General features: G+C 53.7%; 1 protein-coding gene across 1 annotated transcript in view; it reads right to left on the bottom strand.

The window, feature by feature from the left end:
* Positions 1–1275: 1275 nt before the first annotated feature.
* The window catches only part of RRP12 (ribosomal RNA processing 12 homolog), a 32394-nt gene continuing 15467 nt past the window's right edge, over positions 1276–18202 (bottom strand). The window contains exons 16-34 of the mRNA XM_036265251.1: positions 17834–17898; positions 17582–17744; positions 17060–17214; positions 16722–16789; positions 14903–14996; positions 13827–13985; positions 13606–13686; positions 13300–13405; positions 12970–13077; positions 12332–12489; positions 10844–10935; positions 10496–10657; positions 9959–10131; positions 9634–9771; positions 5826–5875; positions 3236–3308; positions 2447–2514; positions 2065–2147; positions 1276–1719 (exon numbers count right to left, since the gene is read on the bottom strand). Of these exons, the coding sequence (XP_036121144.1) occupies positions 1617–1719; positions 2065–2147; positions 2447–2514; positions 3236–3308; positions 5826–5875; positions 9634–9771; positions 9959–10131; positions 10496–10657; positions 10844–10935; positions 12332–12489; positions 12970–13077; positions 13300–13405; positions 13606–13686; positions 13827–13985; positions 14903–14996; positions 16722–16789; positions 17060–17214; positions 17582–17744; positions 17834–17898 (2099 nt within the window). The 3' untranslated portion in view covers positions 1276–1616. The remainder of the gene's footprint in view (positions 1720–2064; positions 2148–2446; positions 2515–3235; positions 3309–5825; positions 5876–9633; positions 9772–9958; positions 10132–10495; positions 10658–10843; positions 10936–12331; positions 12490–12969; positions 13078–13299; positions 13406–13605; positions 13687–13826; positions 13986–14902; positions 14997–16721; positions 16790–17059; positions 17215–17581; positions 17745–17833; positions 17899–18202) is intronic.

The following is an 18202-nucleotide window of genomic DNA, read 5'->3' as shown; positions in this document are numbered from 1 at the left end:
GACAAACTGCAACCGAAGTACGTGCCCTTAGCGGGAACCGAACCCGGGTCTCTCTGGACCGCAGGCCGATGCTCTAACCGCTGAGCCAAACTGGCCAGGGAGGCTTCAAACATTTTTTTTTAAAGACATTAATACAGGGCAATTGGCTCCTATCCGTACCTACTTACATGAAGCTCCTACTACCTGTGATTATATTTCCCGAGAAAAGAAATAGAAAAGGGCTGAATAGGCTTAATTTCACACACCTTGTGTCCAGAGGTGTAATGATGGGAGTCCCCGCTAGACCACCTTTCCAAATCTCTAATACGGTCTCTTCTGACCATCTTTCTTGCTTGCAGACCAATGCCAGACTTTCTGTGAGCAAGGCATGAAAACAGCGCCACCTCTGGGCGAAGCGTGGTTCCTTTACGCTTCTTAGCCCAAAATCGGCAGGAGGAAATGTCCTAATCTGGGGTCAAGACTTGAGTGCCCTGAGGATGAGTGGAACCGCGCAAAGGGCTTCCTGGGAGCATTATCAGAGCCAAGGGCATCAAACCGCTATGGAAATCATTACGGAATATTTGTGTGTATGTGGTCTCATCTCAAATGAGAAGATTCTGAGATGAGGAAAGCTATCAATCAAACGACAGGGGACAAAACATAACTCCTCATATTTGGGGGTGGGGAATAGCCCTGGGTTCTTTGCTTCTTGATGGCCCTGGGAAAGCACACACAAGGGGAACTGAGCTGGTGGACAAGTGATCAGAGGAGCAAGGCCAGTCTACGCTACCCCCTTCTTTGCCCAGACCAGCAAAGCTGGGCAATAGGACTCACCCTGCCCTATGTACAACTTGACCCATTTGTCAGGCAGAAAGAGAACGTGAGGATCAGACGGGCGGGTGATCAGGCTGTGCTTGGCAGATGGAGGTGTTAAATCAGTGACCGAGAGAAACCTGAGCCCAGGGGCAGCCCCTGCAGTAGCTCCCTTTCCAGTCTGAGTCCTTGGTGCTCAACCACAGCTCCATAGACCAGCCCCGGAACATTCGCTGCCCCTCCTGATCCCCCAAATGTCATCTTCTGACGAGGACTGTGAAGTCGGGGAGACCTCCTGACACAGGTGAGTGTTCCTGAGCAAGATCCAGAGCCTGACCTAGGACTATCACGCTGTATCCTAGACTGGATGCCGGGATGGAGAGGAAGAAGCCAAGACACTACTGCCCATGACCAGACACTGTTCTTGTCCCCGAAGGGGGCAAGTGATGAAACACAATGTTTCTAGGGACGATGCATGGTGGTGCATGTTTATTCTATGTCTGGTCACAGCAAATCTCACACACCTAGACGACAGCCAGGCTGAGACCGCCATGTGGCTACAGGTAGCTGGAGGAAATGAAAGACCATCTACCCTGCTGCACATGGCCACTCGGGGCAGAATACAGATGCCTCGTTGGCCTACTCAGAGGCGCTGAGGTCACATTCCCAACTCCAGGTCCCAAGGACATCTCTAAAAGGCGGTTCCTGTTTGGAACTTCCAAAATCCTGGGTGCCTCTGGGAACCAAGCCCTGGTTCCAACAAGTCATTCTGAGTTCCGGTTCTGCCACAGACTGGGCCGCAGAGCAGCCTGGGGGCCCTGGGCTCAGGGCCGACGATCCTTTCTGCGGAGCTTGTGTCCCACCTGGGACCCCCGCTGGGCAGCTTTCACTAGGCCTTTGAACTGTCCCTGCAGCTTCACCTTCTTCCTGCAGGGACGAGGAACAGAAGGGTCACATCTCACTGAGAACAGGTGGCCCTCCTTCCCGTAATGTCAAGAGATGGCTCCCTCCACCCCAGCAGGAACAGGGGAGCAGCGGGTGTGCTGCCTGGCAATGGGCAGAGCGTGATCTGTTCAGACCATGCGCTACCCATAGTGTTCAGAAGGGCAGTTCAAGGTAACAATACATGTAGGTACCAACTACATGAAGGTGTATGTTAAAAAGGGAAAATAAAAAACTGGAAGAGACTTGAGCAACTGAGTTGAGAGTTTCTGAGAATAAGGCCCCCCAGAGCACAGCTCCCTGCCCATGCCCCCCCCGCACAGCCCATACCTGTGGTTGAGCTTGGTTCTGTTGAGGGGGATGTAGGCATAGGGGTCGAGCCGACCTTTCTTCTTCACGTCACCCTTTGCCTTCTGCTCACCCAGAGAAACAGAGTCAGCTAGGATTCAGGATTCCCCTTCTACTCCCTCCCTCGGCTGGACAGACCCCACATCTTCCCTTCCCTTCATTCTGTGTTTCAGGTGATCCCAGACTTCTGATGGCTCTGGAAGGCCAACCAACAAGGTCTGGACTTTCGATGCTAACAAGACTTTGGTGTGCCCCTCAGTGGGGCTCCACAAAGGTGCCTCTCCGGGATGGTGATGGCACAGATACCCTGCCCTTTCGCAGGCGCTCTGCCAGGAAACGCCCTGCCCCCACTGGCAGCTCTTACCTTGGCCTTGTATTCGGCCCCTGGTGTAGCTTTCTTGCCCACAGGGCGATGGATGCCAGAGCCTCCAGCTGGAGGGGAGAACACAGAGGCCAAAAGTCAGACAAAGCCAGGGCAGCCTCCTCCTAGGAGAAGGTCATGAGCACTTTCTCTTCGGAGAGCTGCTGGGGTCATGCCAGGAACCTAGCTGTGACCCTAACAACCAAGGACAAATATCTTTCTCCAGGACAGTCCACTGTCTTGACAGATCACTGGGCTCCTCAGCCTGACTTGAACCCACAGAGACCGACCAGTGACCTCTGGGAACACATGTTCTCCTCTAACATAAAATACCCCACCCTCTCCAAAGCTAAACTTGCTCTATTTGTTCTAGGAGAAAGAAAACAGGCTTTGAAATCAGACAGACCCGGGTTCGACTCCCAGCTCAGGCAAGTCTCTTAACTTTCTGGAGCCTCTTAACCTCATCTGTAAACGAGGCGCTACAGGCTTCCTCTCATTCAAGCTTCAACCACACTGTGAGACAGAACGGCCGCTCTCATTCCACGGTACAGACGTGCAAATTGCAGCTTAAAGAGATCGGGACACTTCCAAGATCAGTGTCATTTCCAGGCTTCACTTCAACACAGCAGTGGATGGAATCCTACAATGCTGACTCGGGAGGACATGTCAGCCCATGTGGCTAGTGCCAACTGAGTACAACCAGGCTGTGTGACCTCGTGGCTCTGCCTGCAGCAAACCCTACCCAATACAGGTGACAGAGAACAGAGTTCCAAGAAAGAGTGGAAGCCTCACCTTGGTACCGAGGGGGCATCTCTAGCTCCTCGTCGTCAGCCTCTTTCTGATGTTTGAGCTTCTGGTGTTTTTTCTATAAAGGGGTAAGTGAAGTTCGTGAACAAGAGGATGGGATCATCCTCACTAGTGGTAATAGTAACAGCAGTCATAATCTGCTTTAGCAGGAAAAGCCCTCTACCAAGCACTGGATCCCCTACTAATAGATGAGGATGCTAAAGCTCAGAGAGGGCAAGTAACTGTCTAAGACCACACAGCTAGGCAGGGTAGAAACAAGGTTCCAGCTCAGGCCCTCACTGCTGAGCTTGTCTCGGCTTCTCCACCACTGTGCCTCCACAATGAAGTCCCCCCACAGGGCCACAAGTGTCCTTCTGGGAACTCTGACCTCAGCTTAGGCCCAGTCTTCCTAGCAGGTAAATGAGGTCCTCAGCCTCTTTGGAGAGAAGAGCGTCACCAGTTCTTTGCCTCATATGAACTCCACTCTGCCCTATCCAGAGTCAAACACTCACTGATCCCCTACTGAGTGCCAGGCCCTGGTGCACAGAACCAACTCCCTGTGTCCAGCGGCTCTCAGGCAGGTGGGAAACCCCTGCTCACACCAGCCATCACTGTCCCACAACAATGCTACCATCCCAGGAGCTGTGAGCATAAGCCATCAAGACAGGTCAGCTCGGCCCTGGCCAGTTTGGCTCAGCAGTTAGAGCGTCGGCCTGCAGTCCGGAGAGACCCGGGTTCGGTTCCCGCTAAGGGCACGTACTTCGGTTGCAGTTTGTCCCCAGCCCTGGTTGGTCGTGCGGGTGGCAGCCACTCGATGTGTCCCTTCACATCGATGTTTCTCTCTCTCTCCCTTCCTCTCTCTCCCTCCCACTCTATCTGTACAAAAAAAAAATGGAAAAATATCCTCGGGTGAGAAAAAAAAAAAAAAAAGACAGGTCAGCTCGTTCAATTATACCCAACAGGAAGTGACTCAGCACTTATAGATGCCAGCACTGAGTCAGGTGCTCCAAGGGGAGAGGTGAGTCTGACAGCAGCCCAGCCCAGCCTACCAGGAGATCTGAGCCTGGAAACTGACAACCAGGCCAGGCAGAGGAAGACCTCCGATCCAGGGGCTAGCTGCCATGCTGTGTTCTGTGCCACAATGCCCATGAAGCCTCTTCAAACTACCAATTCCTGGGGCTCAAGCTCTCCAGGGGATCCCCATGCAGGGCAGCTTCAGGCCCCTACTCTGAGGAGCATTCACTGGCGTAAAGGGCAAGTAGAGTGGAAGGTGTGCCAGGTAAAGGGAACAGGCCGGAACACACACAGGGTGTGTCTGGGTGACGGAGGCACCAGTCCCATTGGCTGAGGCCCGCAGAGTGAACTAGTGGAGAAACAGAAACTGGCTGGAAACGGGACCCTGGCTGCATTACAGAGGGTGACAGCTCAGCATGTTCTTGGTTCAGCTGGCACCTGACAACAGCTGTGCCCACTGGCAGCTGCAGCTGTCACTTGTACCTAGCATTTCAATGATGTTATAACTGCAGCAGAAGAGTGGGATTTAGCAACCGCCATGCAAAACAGCCCCTGGGGATCTCAATGGCAGATGATGATTTGCCATGAACCAACTGTGGAGTGTGGCCACCCCAGGTCCTTCTTGATGCCTTGAGACAAGGAGCCCCAGTCCTGCTGTGCTGAACCATGGGGCCACCCTCAGAGGGCTGTGGTCAGTTCCCACTCGCCAGGGAGAAGAGTCGGCTGGGGAAGCAACGTGTGAAGATGTGCTGAAGCAACCAGGGAGGCTTTGGCCAGAGAAGATTTCCAGGAAAAATGCAGTATTAGTAAGAACAGCACCGCTGATTTAGTATCACTACATGCCACACACTATACATATAAGCCAGGATTTGGGTTCAGGCTATGACCATGGGCAGGGTACTTTATCTTTTCTGTGCCCCTCTGGAAATGAGGATGATAAACAGTCCCCAACTCCTGTCCGGGCCAGTTGGGCTCAGCGGTTAGAGTGTGGCGCTCGGACCAAAGAGTCTCGGGTTAGATTCTGGTCAAGGGCACGTACCTTGGTTGTGGTTTGGTCCCTGGCACTTGTCAGGGTTGTGCAGGAAGCAACCAATCGATGTGTCCCTCTCACGTCGATGTCTCTCTCTCTCTCTCACACACACTCTATCTGAAGATAAATGGAAAAAATATCCTTGGGTAAGGATAAAGAAAAAAAAAGTCCCTAACTCCTGTGAGGGAACTTGTGGGGCCATCAGCATCCCTTAATGGTGGATGCCCCCACCCCACGCAGGAGCTTGCCCCGTGGAGCGTGCAGGCCAGCTGCTGCCCTTGCAGCCTGCACAGCATTTGTCCTCAAGGAGAGACAAGGGCTTCATCTCTTTCTTCCTTCAGCTGGACAACCCAGCCAACAAGGAAGGAAGCCCGAGGGGTCGCCATGACACTGCCCCAGAAGATGCACGCCACACCCCACACGACCGCCTGCCGTGCACACCCCGAGGCACCACCGAGCAGTCGGAAGCAGCGCGGATGGGTTAGCGAGGAGCTGTCAGGCCCACGGCTTAGGTCTGCGGGCTCGGGCTCTCTGTCAACAGGAATTACTCACATTCCTGACGCCCAAGTCTTCCATCAGGTCAGCCATCTCTTCCTCCTCCCCTGGAGCCAAAAGGAAGAGAAGCCTGTGAGCATTCAGAGAGGCTGTTTTCCCAAAGCCCACCCAGACTGCATCCCGCCCAGTCCCGGCTCATCAGGCTGAGGGAGCTGCCAACTCCAGCCCCAGAAATCCTGAGTCCTTCTCTAGGAAGATGAGACCCCTGAGAATGACCTTTCTCCTCCTCATCCTGGGTCCCAGGGACAACAGCCCTTTAAGGAAGCTGGGATCCCACTCCTGAGGTACATCCAGCTTTCCCCGCCACTCTAAGGAGGCCTCGGGTGTCTTGGGCAGCCAGGCACTCCTGCAGCCCCCACTGCACTTGGCCAGGAGGACTGCTTTCTTCTCCGACCCGAGACTATGTTTTGGCCTGTATGTGCTGGGCATTGTGCAGAGACATAAAGAAGTATGAACCAACAAATGGCTCTACATTAAGAAATTGGACTACAGCCCGGCTGGTGTGGCTCAGAGGTTGAGCATCGACCCATGCACCAACAGGTCGCCAGTTCGATTCCCGGTCAGGTTGTGGGCCCGATCCCCAGTGGGGGGCATGCAGGAGGCAGCAATCGATGTTCTCTCTCATCAATGTTTCTATTTCTCTCTCCCTTCCTCTCTCTCTAAAAATCTATTTAAAAAAAGAAACTGGGCTATATTAAAAGTTAAAAGTTTCTTTGTGTCAAAGGACTCATCAGATTGAAAAGGCAACCTACAGAATGGGAGAAAAAATTTGCAAATCATACATCTGATAAAGGGTTAATATGCCGAATATATAAAGAACCCCCATGGCCCTGGCCGGTTTGGCTCAGTGGTCACAGTGTCGACCCGTGGATCGAAGAGTTCCAGATTTTGGCCAAGGGCATGATCGAAGAGTTCCAGTTTGTCCCTGGCCCTGGTTGGGGTCATGCAGGAAGCACCCAATCGATATATCTCTCTCACATTGATGTTTCTCTCTCTCTCTCTCTCTCTTTTTTCTTCTTCTCTCCCTCCCTCCTGCTCTATCTGAATATAAATGGAAAAATATCCTTGGGTAAGGATTAAAAAAAAAAAGAACCCCTATAACTTAACAACAAAAAACAAACAAACCAATTAAAAAATAGGCAAAAGGACCTGTGAAGACATTTCTCCTAAAAGATATACAAATGCACGATGACATAAAATGAGCCTGCACATCACTAATCATTAAGGAAATGCCATCGAAAGCACTGTGAGATGCCACTGACAGCCATTAGCATGACTTTCTATTAGCACAGAAAAACAGAAAATAACAAGCGTTGACAAGGATGTGGAGAAACTGAAACCCTGTGTCCTGCTGGTGGGAATGTAAAATAGTGCAGCTGCTATGAAAAACAGTGTGGCAGTTCCTCGAAAAATTAAACACAGAATCGCCATATGATCCAGCAATTTCACTTCTGGGTATATACTCAAAAGATCTGAAAGCAGGATTTAAAAAATATATATACACGTATATATCTTTTTAAATTGAGTTTTGAGAGAGAGAAAGGGGGAGAGAGAGAGAGAGAGAGAAACACCAATGTGAGAGAAAAACATCAACTGGCTGCCTCCTGCAAGCCCACTACTGGGGTTCGAGCCCGCAACCCGGCCTGTGCCCTGACAGAAAATCGAACTGGGACCTCGCAGTCCATGGGACAATGCTCAATCCACTGAGCCACACCGGCTGGGCTGAAAGCAGGATCTTGAAGAGATATTTGTACATTCATGTTCACAGTGGCATTATTCTCAATAGTCAAAAAATGGAAGAACCCAAGTGTCCAGCAGATGAATGGATAAACAAAATGTGGTGTAGACATACAACAGAATAAGGCCAGCCTTAAAAAAAGGACATTCTGACACAGGCTGCAACATGGACGAACCTTGAGGGCATGGTGCTCAGTGAAATAAGCCTGCCACAAAAGGACAAATACTGAATGATTCCACTTACATGAGGTACCGAGATTCATATTCAAATTCATAAACATAAGTAGAAGGGTGATTGTCACAGGTTGGGGGAGGGGGAAAATGGGAAACTACTCATTAAACAATGAGTTTGCAAGATGAAAAAGTTCTGGAGACTAGTTGTACATCAATGTGAATATACTAACACTAGTGAATTGTACACATAAAAAAGGTTAACTTGGGCCCTGGCAAGTGTGGCTCAGTTGGAGCATCATCCAGTGCACCAGAAGGTCATGGGTTCGATTTCCATTCAGGGCACACACCCTGGTTTTGGGTTCTATCCTGTCGGGGCACAAATAGGAGGCAACTGATGAATGTACCTCTCTCTCTCCCCCTTCTGCCCTCTCTAAAATCAATTAAAAAAATGTTTAAAGCAAAAAAATGGTTAAGATGGTAAATTTTATGTTATATGTATTTTACCATGATTAAAAAAAATAACTATCATTATTTTTTTTTAAGTATAAAACTGACCAGCTGGAAGGAAGACAAACGAAAATAAAGTCTATCAATAATCAAATGACGTCATAAGAGAGCATGTGACTAAGTGCTGAAGACTGGGAAGGCTCTGGACTTGCCAAGAGTTCTGAGGGAGCAAGGCCTGAAGGCTGAAGGGCCGTGGAAAGGACACAAAGGACTTTAACTGGACCTTAAAGAGCCAGGAGGGTTTGGGAAGGCAGGACAGGGGAGGAGCGTTCTCAGCGTCAGGATATACGCACAAGAAGGGAGAAGGAGATGGAGATTTTCAAGGGTGAGAGGGGCCGTGATGAGACCAGATCAGGAAATAGTGTCATCACATTTATCCCCCGCACGTACACGAGCTGTTCATCTCATGTACAAAGAGGCTGCCCGTTCATCTTCACAACAGCTCTCCGAAGCAGGTACTGGTATTATACCCATTTTGGCACAGAGGTTAAATAATTGTCCAGAGTCACACCGCTGGTAAGTTAGGGGAAGGGCAGTGGGAGGGCACCAGTTAGGAGGCTGCAATGAGTCAAGGGCCAGGGGTCATGGCAGAGGGAACCACAAGAAAGAGGAAGACAGATCTATTTTATAAGACCCAGGCTTTTGTGATCCAACAGATGATACCTGCAGAGACGGAGCAAGAAAGACGAAACAGGACTCGGAGATGTTACACCTGAGTGGCTCCTGGACAGCAGGAGACAACGGACTCGGAGACTCGGGGGTGTCTCAGTCAGGCTCTTTCTACCTCTCACGGAGATTCCGGGCCTCAGCCAAAAAAACAAACAAAACAAGGAGCTCTGGATGGTGTGGCGGTTGGTTGGAGCATCACTTCATACACTGCAAGGTCAAAGGTCTGATTCCTGGTCAGGGTACATACTCAGGCTGTGGGTTCAATCCCAGTCGGAGAGTGTACGGGAGGCAACCAACCAGTGTTTCTCTCTCACATCGATGTTTCTCTCCCTCTCTCTCTAAAATCAATAAATAACATATCCTTGGGTGAGGATTAAAAAGAAAAGAAAAAGGAGGAAGAGAAGGAAAGAAACAGAACAGAATAGAATAGAGACCAATAGAGTGCCTTGCACCTGGTACGGGGAGGTACTTCGTTCTGAAAGTGTTTTGTTTGAATTATAGAATTGTATAAATGGCTGCATTACAACATAAAAAAATTTCTTAATGTGGTCAAAGAGTCTGAGAAACTCAAGAAGTTTGAGAAAGTTGCCTTAGATACAAGCTGTTTTCACCTCTGTTCCCACAACAATGGTCACCGAATCAATGAATGAATGAACAGATGAGTGAATGAATAACCAACCAGAGCAGCTACATTCCCAGAGTGGGCAGGCGGTCCCACCTTTAGTGCCTTCCTCTTCCTCCATCTTGGTGGTGGCATCCTCCTCCTCCTCCTCCTCCCGGATGACCAGCCGGCCATCGGCGCTCACTCTGAAGCCATGGTCCTTCTTCTTGCCCCGGCTGGGCCCAGGATGTGTGGCTAGCATGGCAGAGTTGGGCAGTGAGCAGGTAGAAGGCAGTCCTAACCCACTCACACCCTCACCATAACCAACAAGACCAGGTCTGTGCCCCGGATGGGTGCCCACTGGCCTCCATGAACGTCACCCCAAACAGGCACCAAAGCAAGCCTGTTTTCTGAGCTCATGGGCCAGCTGCTTCTTGCTTACCTAGGACTCGCTGGGCCACCTTGGGGTCCAGGAAGTTGAGGGGCTCATCCTCGCCACCCTCCTTCAGCCATGCCCGACTCCTCTGCCGGGTCAGCCTCCGCTGCTCCTTGCCCCGGCTCCTTTCCTCCTCCTCATTGTCCTCATCCTCAGAGTCAGCCAAAATCTCCTCGATGCTAAAGACAGAGAAGTCCCAGAGGGGGTGGGAAGAGATAAACCACAGAACTTATATGCATGTATGCATGACCAATGGACATGGACAACTAAGCCGGGGACGGGGCAGAGGTGGGGTGGGGTGGGGGGTGCCAATGGGGTAAAAAGGTAAAATATCTGTAACAAAAAAATAAATAGTCCATAAAAAAATAAAATAATAAATAAATAAATAAATAAAATAAAACAAATTAAAAAAAAATAAATAAATAAAAATAAAGACAGAGAAGTCCCAAGTCAGGGCATTCCCAGGAAAGGCAGGGGCAGCGGGGCACTGCCTGGGCAGGCTCTGGGTTGGGGGAGACCAGGCCACCAGGACCACGTTCTCACCTGTCACCTTTGCCTTGGGCAGGCTCCTCCTCCTCCTCTTCTTCCTCTTCCTCAGCAGCCTGGTTGAGAGCACGGTGTCTCTTGGCCCGGGCCTCAGCTTTCCGGATGTTGACCAGGACTTTGTGGTACTCCTTGGGCAGCAGCCCCTTCACCAGCTCAAACCTGAGGGGCAGCAAGGGGCAGGTGAGGTGCGCTGGCCAGAGCGTGCCACCCAAAGCAGCAGGTGTGTAGCTAGAGTCCTTCCAGCTGCAGGGGAGAGACGGGTACCCCGGCCCAGCCCCTTCTCTGCAGGCTCCTTGGTGGGATGAAACCCCTCAATTCTTCCCATCCCCCCTTCAATACACAGACCCAAACTTGCGGATGAACTTGGTGAAGAGGTTCCGAAGCTTCATGCGAAAGTGCCGCCGCATGTCGTCTGAGAGCTTCCCGATGGCTTCCATCTGCAGGTCGGGGCACCGGGGTTCAGGGGGAGGGTGCCTCCCACCCTGCCTGCCCTGCACTGCTGTCCAGAATGGGAGGCCCAGGACTGGCTAAGAGGTGAGGGCAAGAGTGGCCCTGTCCCTGGCTCAGCCCTTGGTCCAAACAGACCACAGTCTGGGTAGCCCCCTCATTCCTCCGAACCTTCCACAATAATCCCCAGCCACCCTGCCAAGACTATGGCCTTAGAGTCTTTCGAACAGTGCTCAGCCCCTTACATGCATCATCTCATCGAATCCTCAGAACAACCCAGTGAGGCAGATGTTATCACCATCCTCAATTTACAGATGAGGAAACGGGCACAGAGAGGTAAGTGGCAGCTAAGTGGCCACAGAGGAAGGACTTAACCCAGATCTATCTAATTCCATGGCCCATACTTTGTCCCCAACACCAGCAGGTTTCTCTTGGTTCCCAATGTCCCTTCTATTGCCCTGAGTTAATGTCTGGCAGGACTGCTTTCAAGTCTTCACGTGGCCCGGTCTGGGAAATGTGTGGATGGCAAATATTACCTACGATGTCTCTCAACAGGTAGGGGGATAGGGCCCCATCGATCCTTTGAAGGGCCTTTATCAATTCTAATAACTCTAGAATGGATCCCTGTTGTGGCTGTTCTCCCATCTCTGGTGTCCAGTTGGGTTGCAGGCTTAGGAAGGCGGGAGAAGAATATCCTGACTCTCATCTGCCCCTTCTCGCCTTGACCCCAAGGCCAGATATGAAAACAAGATCCCCTGGAAGTCTAATGCAACTCCACTAGCTGGAAGAGGGAAAATGAGGCAGTGGACGTAGCAGCGGAGGGTCTGAAAGACAGTCCCAGCTTGCTGCATACCTTGTGCCTGCTGGGAGGGGGCCAGAGGAGTCAACACCAGAGGGCTGTCCAGGCCCATCTGCAGCTCACTGGGGGCATCCAGAGGAGCCTCTTCAAACCCAGGAGGTCAAAATGCAAGAGGCAGAAAAAGTGAGAGATGAGGGCCCGGCTGGCGGAGACCCAGAGTCTCAGTCCTGAGCTTTGGGTTCTGTCCCCAGAGCTGTCTCACTAGCACTGTGACCTGGGGCAATCCCTGGCCTCATTTCCCCATCTGTAAAATGAGGGCTGGCCCTGCCCACTGACCTTTGCCCTGTAGAGCCCTTGCCTCTATGGAGGGGCCGGGTGACATGAGGCAGCCTGGGCACTGTGCCCCCTCGTTCACCAGGCTGCCATTCCCTACTGGCCCCTTCTAGGGTTCCCACATGACCCTCTGTTGCACAGGCAGCATGTAGATAAAAGAAGGCTTGAAACTTGCTGGCCTCGAGGCTCACTGGCTCCATTAGGGAAGCCCATAGGTCACGCCGCCACCCACACAGGGGAAAGGGGACACTTACCACCAGCTGCACGTGCTTGGCCAGGTGTGCCACGTCCATGACAACCACTGCCACCTTGATGAAGCCCAGCGCTGATTTGACCACATCACGGGTGCGGGAGGCCAGGAGCAGGCACACATTCTCCAGCAGCTGCTCCATCGTGCTGGTCCCCATCAGACCTGTGGTGGCCAGAGGGCCACTGTCAGACCCCAGAACCCCACTCAGACCTGAGACCCTGCCAGGTCAGAGTGAGAGCCAACACTGGGAGACTTCCGTGTGCCTGGTACGGTTCTGGTCACTTTCCATGGAGTATCTCCTGGGTCCTTCAGCCACCCTGGCAGGAGGCCTGTTTTCTCCCCCATTTAGAGATAAAAGATAGGTTCCAAGAGGACTGTAAACTTTCTGGTAAGAGGCAGAACCAGGGCTGAAATCAGGTACGGGACCCAGCTCGTCCGACCCATGAGAACGGGATGGGAGGCAGCGGTGGGGAGTGGGAGGGCCGGGCTGGGCACAGAGGCGATGGGAGGTGGCCGGCGTGGCTGCAGCTTTTCTTCCACCATTCCCTTGAATTTCCCCCCATCCAGTAGCCACCTTGTCCTCACCTCCTGGGCATTTTCCTACTCTGAGGGCTTCCCAGGCCTTCCAGAAACAGCATTTACCTTTAAACTCGAAGAGGAGGTGGGTCAGGGCCAGGATGCTGCAGCTGACCATGGTGACAGTGCCCACAAGGCCAGGGTAGATCAGGACGAGGTAGCGCTGCAGGGCCTCTGGGAGGGCAGAGGGCGGACAAGTTACACCAGGGCAGAACCCAGCCCCCAGGCTGAGTCTCAGGCCCACCAGGGAGGGGTGCAGGCCAGAGCTCAGCAGCCTGCCAGGTCCAGAGCCAGACAGTGCCCTCTACCTTTTCTCTTTGACCAATGGTTTTGAGGGGTGTTCCCCAGGCCTGGGAGCAGAGCATCCACCCCAGCCCTACGTCATTCAGGCCTCACCTTCCTGGCTCGGGCCAAACCGAAGAAAAGCATGGCCCATCTCCACCAGCAGGGCAAAAGCGTTCTTCCGAGCCCCCACTGACACCTCCTTGGTACACAGGATCACCTGCCAGACAGTCCCATAAGCACATACTGCCAAGCTGGCCACCCCGGGGTTGGTGGAGTGGGCAGGTTAGGGCCCATGTTCCCAGACAGTGAATGGAGCCCACCCCACCTCTAATACTGCCCTCCCCTGATCCTGATAGGCCTTAGGAGCCACGCTCCAAGGAAGCCCCAAAACACACACAGCCCTCCTGCACCCCTCACCTCCGGGACAAGGGCAGTGATGAACTCCTCATGCTCGGCTGTGAGCTTCTTCATGATATGTATGAGGCACTTCAAACGGGGCTGCAGGGCAGGGGCACAATGGTCAGGACCCCCCGATGCCACCCCAGCCCCTGAAGCCCACCCTGAAGCAGCCCACAGTGATCCCCTCCCGGTGGCGCCTGCCCTCCCTCAGGCAGACTGGGGCTGCCCGGAGTCCTCACCCTCTTGGCAGGGGAGGAAGTGGTCCGCAGCGAGTCCAGCAGGGTCTTCTTCAGGTCGTCCAGGTGGCTGTGCACAAAGCGGGCCCCGGGGCCCTGGGGACTGGCACACACCTCCTCCAGCACGCGGTAGGCCTTCTTCTGTACCCCATGGGCCTTGCTCTGGGAGGACACATGGAAGGCAGGGATGGGTGAAGAGGGGTGGCTGGGGGTCCACCACCCATCTGAGGACATTCACGAAGCAGCCACCATGAACTGAGGCCAGCACTGGAGGGGATTCAGAGAAGCTGGCCTTGCCCTCTGGAGCTACTAGGTTTCACATGAGGGTCAGCAGAGGACGGACAGCAAGCGGCTAAGTCTGTGCCAGGCAGAGGTGCTTCAGGGAGAGAAGCCAACCCAGACTTTTAACTCATTCCACGGACCCACCGCTAAGTAAGGTTCGCGCCAGCAGCATGAACTCGCAGGGCCCGGAATGCACCAGGCCTGTTGTGCCCGCTCATCTTTCTGTCTCTGTCACTCCCCCCAAGACACAGGTTAGGTGGCCCTGGCCTGGACTTCTGCCTACACATTCCCCCCAGAGCACTTCTCACACTGCTGGGTGACGGCTTACTGAACGCTGCAGTGGTGACAGCTTTCAGGTCACTGCTGGCCTGGGCTTTGCCCAGCGGCTGGCCGCAGCCTGGCAGGCAGAGGACCCAGCATGTGCAAAGGCACAGGGGCCCACTATATCTGGAATTCCTGAAACAGTTTAATGAGGCCGGAGTGGTGGCGAGAGGATGAGAGTGATTGGAATGAAGATCAGGCCAGGCTAGCATGGCCCAGGGAGCGATCCAGGCAAAGGAGCATGCCCTCATTGCTACCAGACACCTCGGCAGGTGAGGCCTGAGCACGGCCATGCATTTTAGTCACTGTGGCATCTCCGTGACAGATGGGCTAGACCAAGTACAAGGGCAGCCACCTTGAGAAAGCAGAAGATCCTGCGCAGCAGCAAGGGATGATGAAGAAGACAGGCCCATCTTTCCAAGGAGCCCTTCCTCCCCCACGCGTGGCTGTGTGGGGCCCCCAGCCCCAGGGCTCACCTCTAGGTAGGGCCGGATGGTGGTGTACAGCTTGCTGATGGCAGTTTCGTCCGCGTGGGGAGCCAAGGCCACGACCAGGTCCAGGACAGACAATCTGCTCAAGGGCAGGAGACCAAGGAGGGGCTTACTAAGGGCTGGAGAAGGGTTCTTACATCTACTAAAGGTGTTATGTCTACTGAGTGAGGGGCAGGTGGGAGAAGTCAGGAGGAGGGGACACAGGCCTCAAAGGAGCCTGTGACGATGATCATGGCTTGCACCCAATAGAGTGCTCATTAGGTACCAGGCTCTGTTCCAGGTGCTCTACCAGCGCAAGCCCCCCAGCTCTCACAGAAACCCTTCACTCTGTGCAGGTGCTGTTAGCATGTCCGCTGTCCCAGGTGCTCTACCAGCGCAAGCCCCTCCAGCTCTCACAGAAACCCTTCACTCTGCGCAGGTGCTGTTAGCATGTCCACTGTCCCAGGTGCTCTACCAGCGCAAGCCCCTCCAGCGTCTCACAGGAAACCCTATCACTCCTGTGCGAGGAGGGCTGTTTAGCATGTCCACTGTCCCAGGTGCTCTACCAGCAGCAAGCCCCTCTAGCGTCTCACAGAAACCCTTTCACTCTGCGCAGGGGGCTGTTAGGCATGTCCCACGGTCCCATGATGCTCTAAACCAGCGCAAGACCCTCCCGCTCTCACAGGAAAACCCTTCACTCTGCGCAGGTGCTGTTAGCATGTCCAGCTGTCCCAGGTGCTCTACCAGCGCAGCCCCTCCAGCCTCTCACAGAAACCCTTCACCTGCTGCAGGTTGCTGTTAGCATGTCCACTGTCCCAGGTGCTCTACCAGCGCAAGCCCCTCCAGCTCTCACAGAAACCCTTCACTCTGCGCAGGTGCTGTTAGCATGTCCACTGTCCCAGGTGCTCTACCAGCGCAAGCCCCTCCAGCTCTCACAGAAACCCTTCACTCTGCGCAGGTGCTGTTAGCATGTCCACTGTCCCAGGTGCTCTACCAGCGTAAGCCCCTCCAGCTCTCACAGAAACCCTTCACTCTGCGCAGGTGCTGTTAGCATGTCCACTGTCCCAGGTGCTCTACCAGCGCAAGCCCCTCCAGCTCTCACAGAAACCCTTCACTCTGCGCAGGTGCTGTTAGCATGTCCACTGTCCCTGGTGCTCTACCAGCGTAAGCCCCTCCAGCTCTCAATGAAACCCTTCACTCTGCGCAGGTGCTGTTAGCATGTCCACTGTTCCAGGTGCTCTACCAGCGCAAGCCCCCCAGCTCTCACAGAAACCCTTCACTCTGTGCAGGTGCTGTTAGCATGTCCACTGTCCCAGGTGCTCTACCAGCGCAAGCCCCCCAGCTCTCACAGAAACCCTTCACTCTGTGCAGGTGCTGTTAGCATGTCCACTGTCCCAGGTGCTCTGCCAGTGCAAGCCCCTCCAGCTCTCACAGAAACCCTTCACTCTGCGCAGGTGCTGTTAGCATGTCCACTGTCCCTGGTGCTCTACCAGCGTAAGCCCCTCCAGCTCTCAATGAAACCCTTCACTCTGCGCAGGTGCTGTTAGCATGTCCACTGTTCACTGTACAGATGAGGACACAGATGCAAAGAGTGGCTAGGTAACTTGTCCAAGGTCACACAGCCCATAGGTGGGGACCTGGGATTTGAACCTGGACAGTGAGTCTCCGGGACCCCATCCTTCCCGCGGGGGCTATACCACTGCTACAGGAAAAAGAAGCCAGTCAGGCTTCGCAGCCTTCCCTAAATTATTCCAGAGAACCCACAGGTTTCTGCCAGACACACCCTCCAGCTCCCTGGGCTGCACAGCTCAGTGGGGCATTTTACCTGGTAAAGTCAGAGCTAGCAGGGTCGAGCACCTTCTCACTGGCCTTTTCCAAGAAACCATTCACCAACTGGCAGCCCCAAAGGAAAAGGAGAGAATTATTGGAGAGAGAAATGCAGAACAGCAGCAGGTCACAGAACGATACCTCCTCCCCCGTCCTGTTTAGAAGCCTCAAGCCCAAGCCTGGCCCTGCTGCCACCACTGGGATCCGGTCTCCTGTTCTCCGGGTGGCACAGCCCCAGTGAGCCCTGGTGTGTAGGGACTCAGCCTGTCCAATGCACCCGACCCAACACTCGCCACTCGCCACCTGAGAGCATTCCCCCCCCATCCACCAGCTCACCTGCGGCTCAGTAATGGTAAGGTAAGTTTTGATGGTTTCCAGCATGGCCCGGCGAGGGGCTGGGGTGTCCCCGGCTGCAACAGGCTGCCCATACAGGTTGAAGAGGATTGGCAGAAAGTTCTTGGCAAAACGGCTCACCTCTGCACGGTCGGCCTCTGGCAGGAAGACCAAAGTTTGCATAAAAGGGGCAGGAGATGACCCCACAGGCTGCAGCCCAGAGACATCCTTTTGGAGGACCCGTGACAGGACCATGGGTGTGGGGCTTCTAAGGGACAGAAGAGGCCAAGGCCAGAGCAGAACCAGGCACCACCATGGTCTACGTTCCTCCATGGTGCCTGTCCCGGGGCCAGTGAAACCCTTTAAAACCGACGGATGACTGCCCAGCTGTCGGCACACGGTGAGTAAACAGAGAAAAGGAGTGGTTTTGGTTTCCTTGGGTCCCCAGCAGGCCAGAGATGGGGGTCAGAGGGCTCGTGCCATCGCAGCCACCCTCCAACTAGCCTGACCCGAGCCCACACACACCTGCCTCACAGCTCTTGGTGATGAGAGTGCGCAGGGCCTGGCACACGGTGACCCTCAGGTCTGGGCGCTCGCTGAGGGCCATGCCCAGCGTCCGAGCCAGCCCTTTAAAGGAGGAAGCCACATCTGTGGGCTTCGTGCAGAACCCGGGCAGGAGGGTCCAGATCTGGGGATGGAGGAGATGACAAAGGAGAATGACATCTAACAACCCACACCCTGCACTGCCCAACCTGCGCCCCCCGGCTGACTACTGACCTGCCACTGCAGCGTGTCGTAGATCTTGGACTCCACCGTGCGGCCCTGCTGGGCCAGGTCCATTGCTGGAGTGTGACAAAGGACACAGTGTGACCCTGGGCACCCTCCTAGCCACCAGGCCTCATTTTCACCAAAACCAAAAAGCTCCTTCCTCCCCACAGATTCAAATTATTCCTTCTAAAAACCTAAAAAGACCGTATAAAACAGAAAGGGATGTCTCCCTATAATCTTACTCCCCCAGGGAATGCCACTATCTCTTCTTTCTTGTTTCTTTAAGCACACATGCACTTTAAAAACATAAACAGAATTGTACTACACATACATTGTTCTGAAACCTTGTTGTCCTTGACCGTTAAATTAAGTTGGTAA

The sequence above is a fragment of the Molossus molossus genome, unplaced genomic scaffold, assembly GCF_014108415.1.
Source record: "Molossus molossus isolate mMolMol1 unplaced genomic scaffold, mMolMol1.p scaffold_m16_p_17, whole genome shotgun sequence".
NCBI classification, from domain to species: Eukaryota; Metazoa; Chordata; class Mammalia; order Chiroptera; family Molossidae; genus Molossus; species Molossus molossus.
Note: the sequence above shows the minus strand (reverse complement) of the source record. Positions and strands in the feature narration are given on the sequence as shown.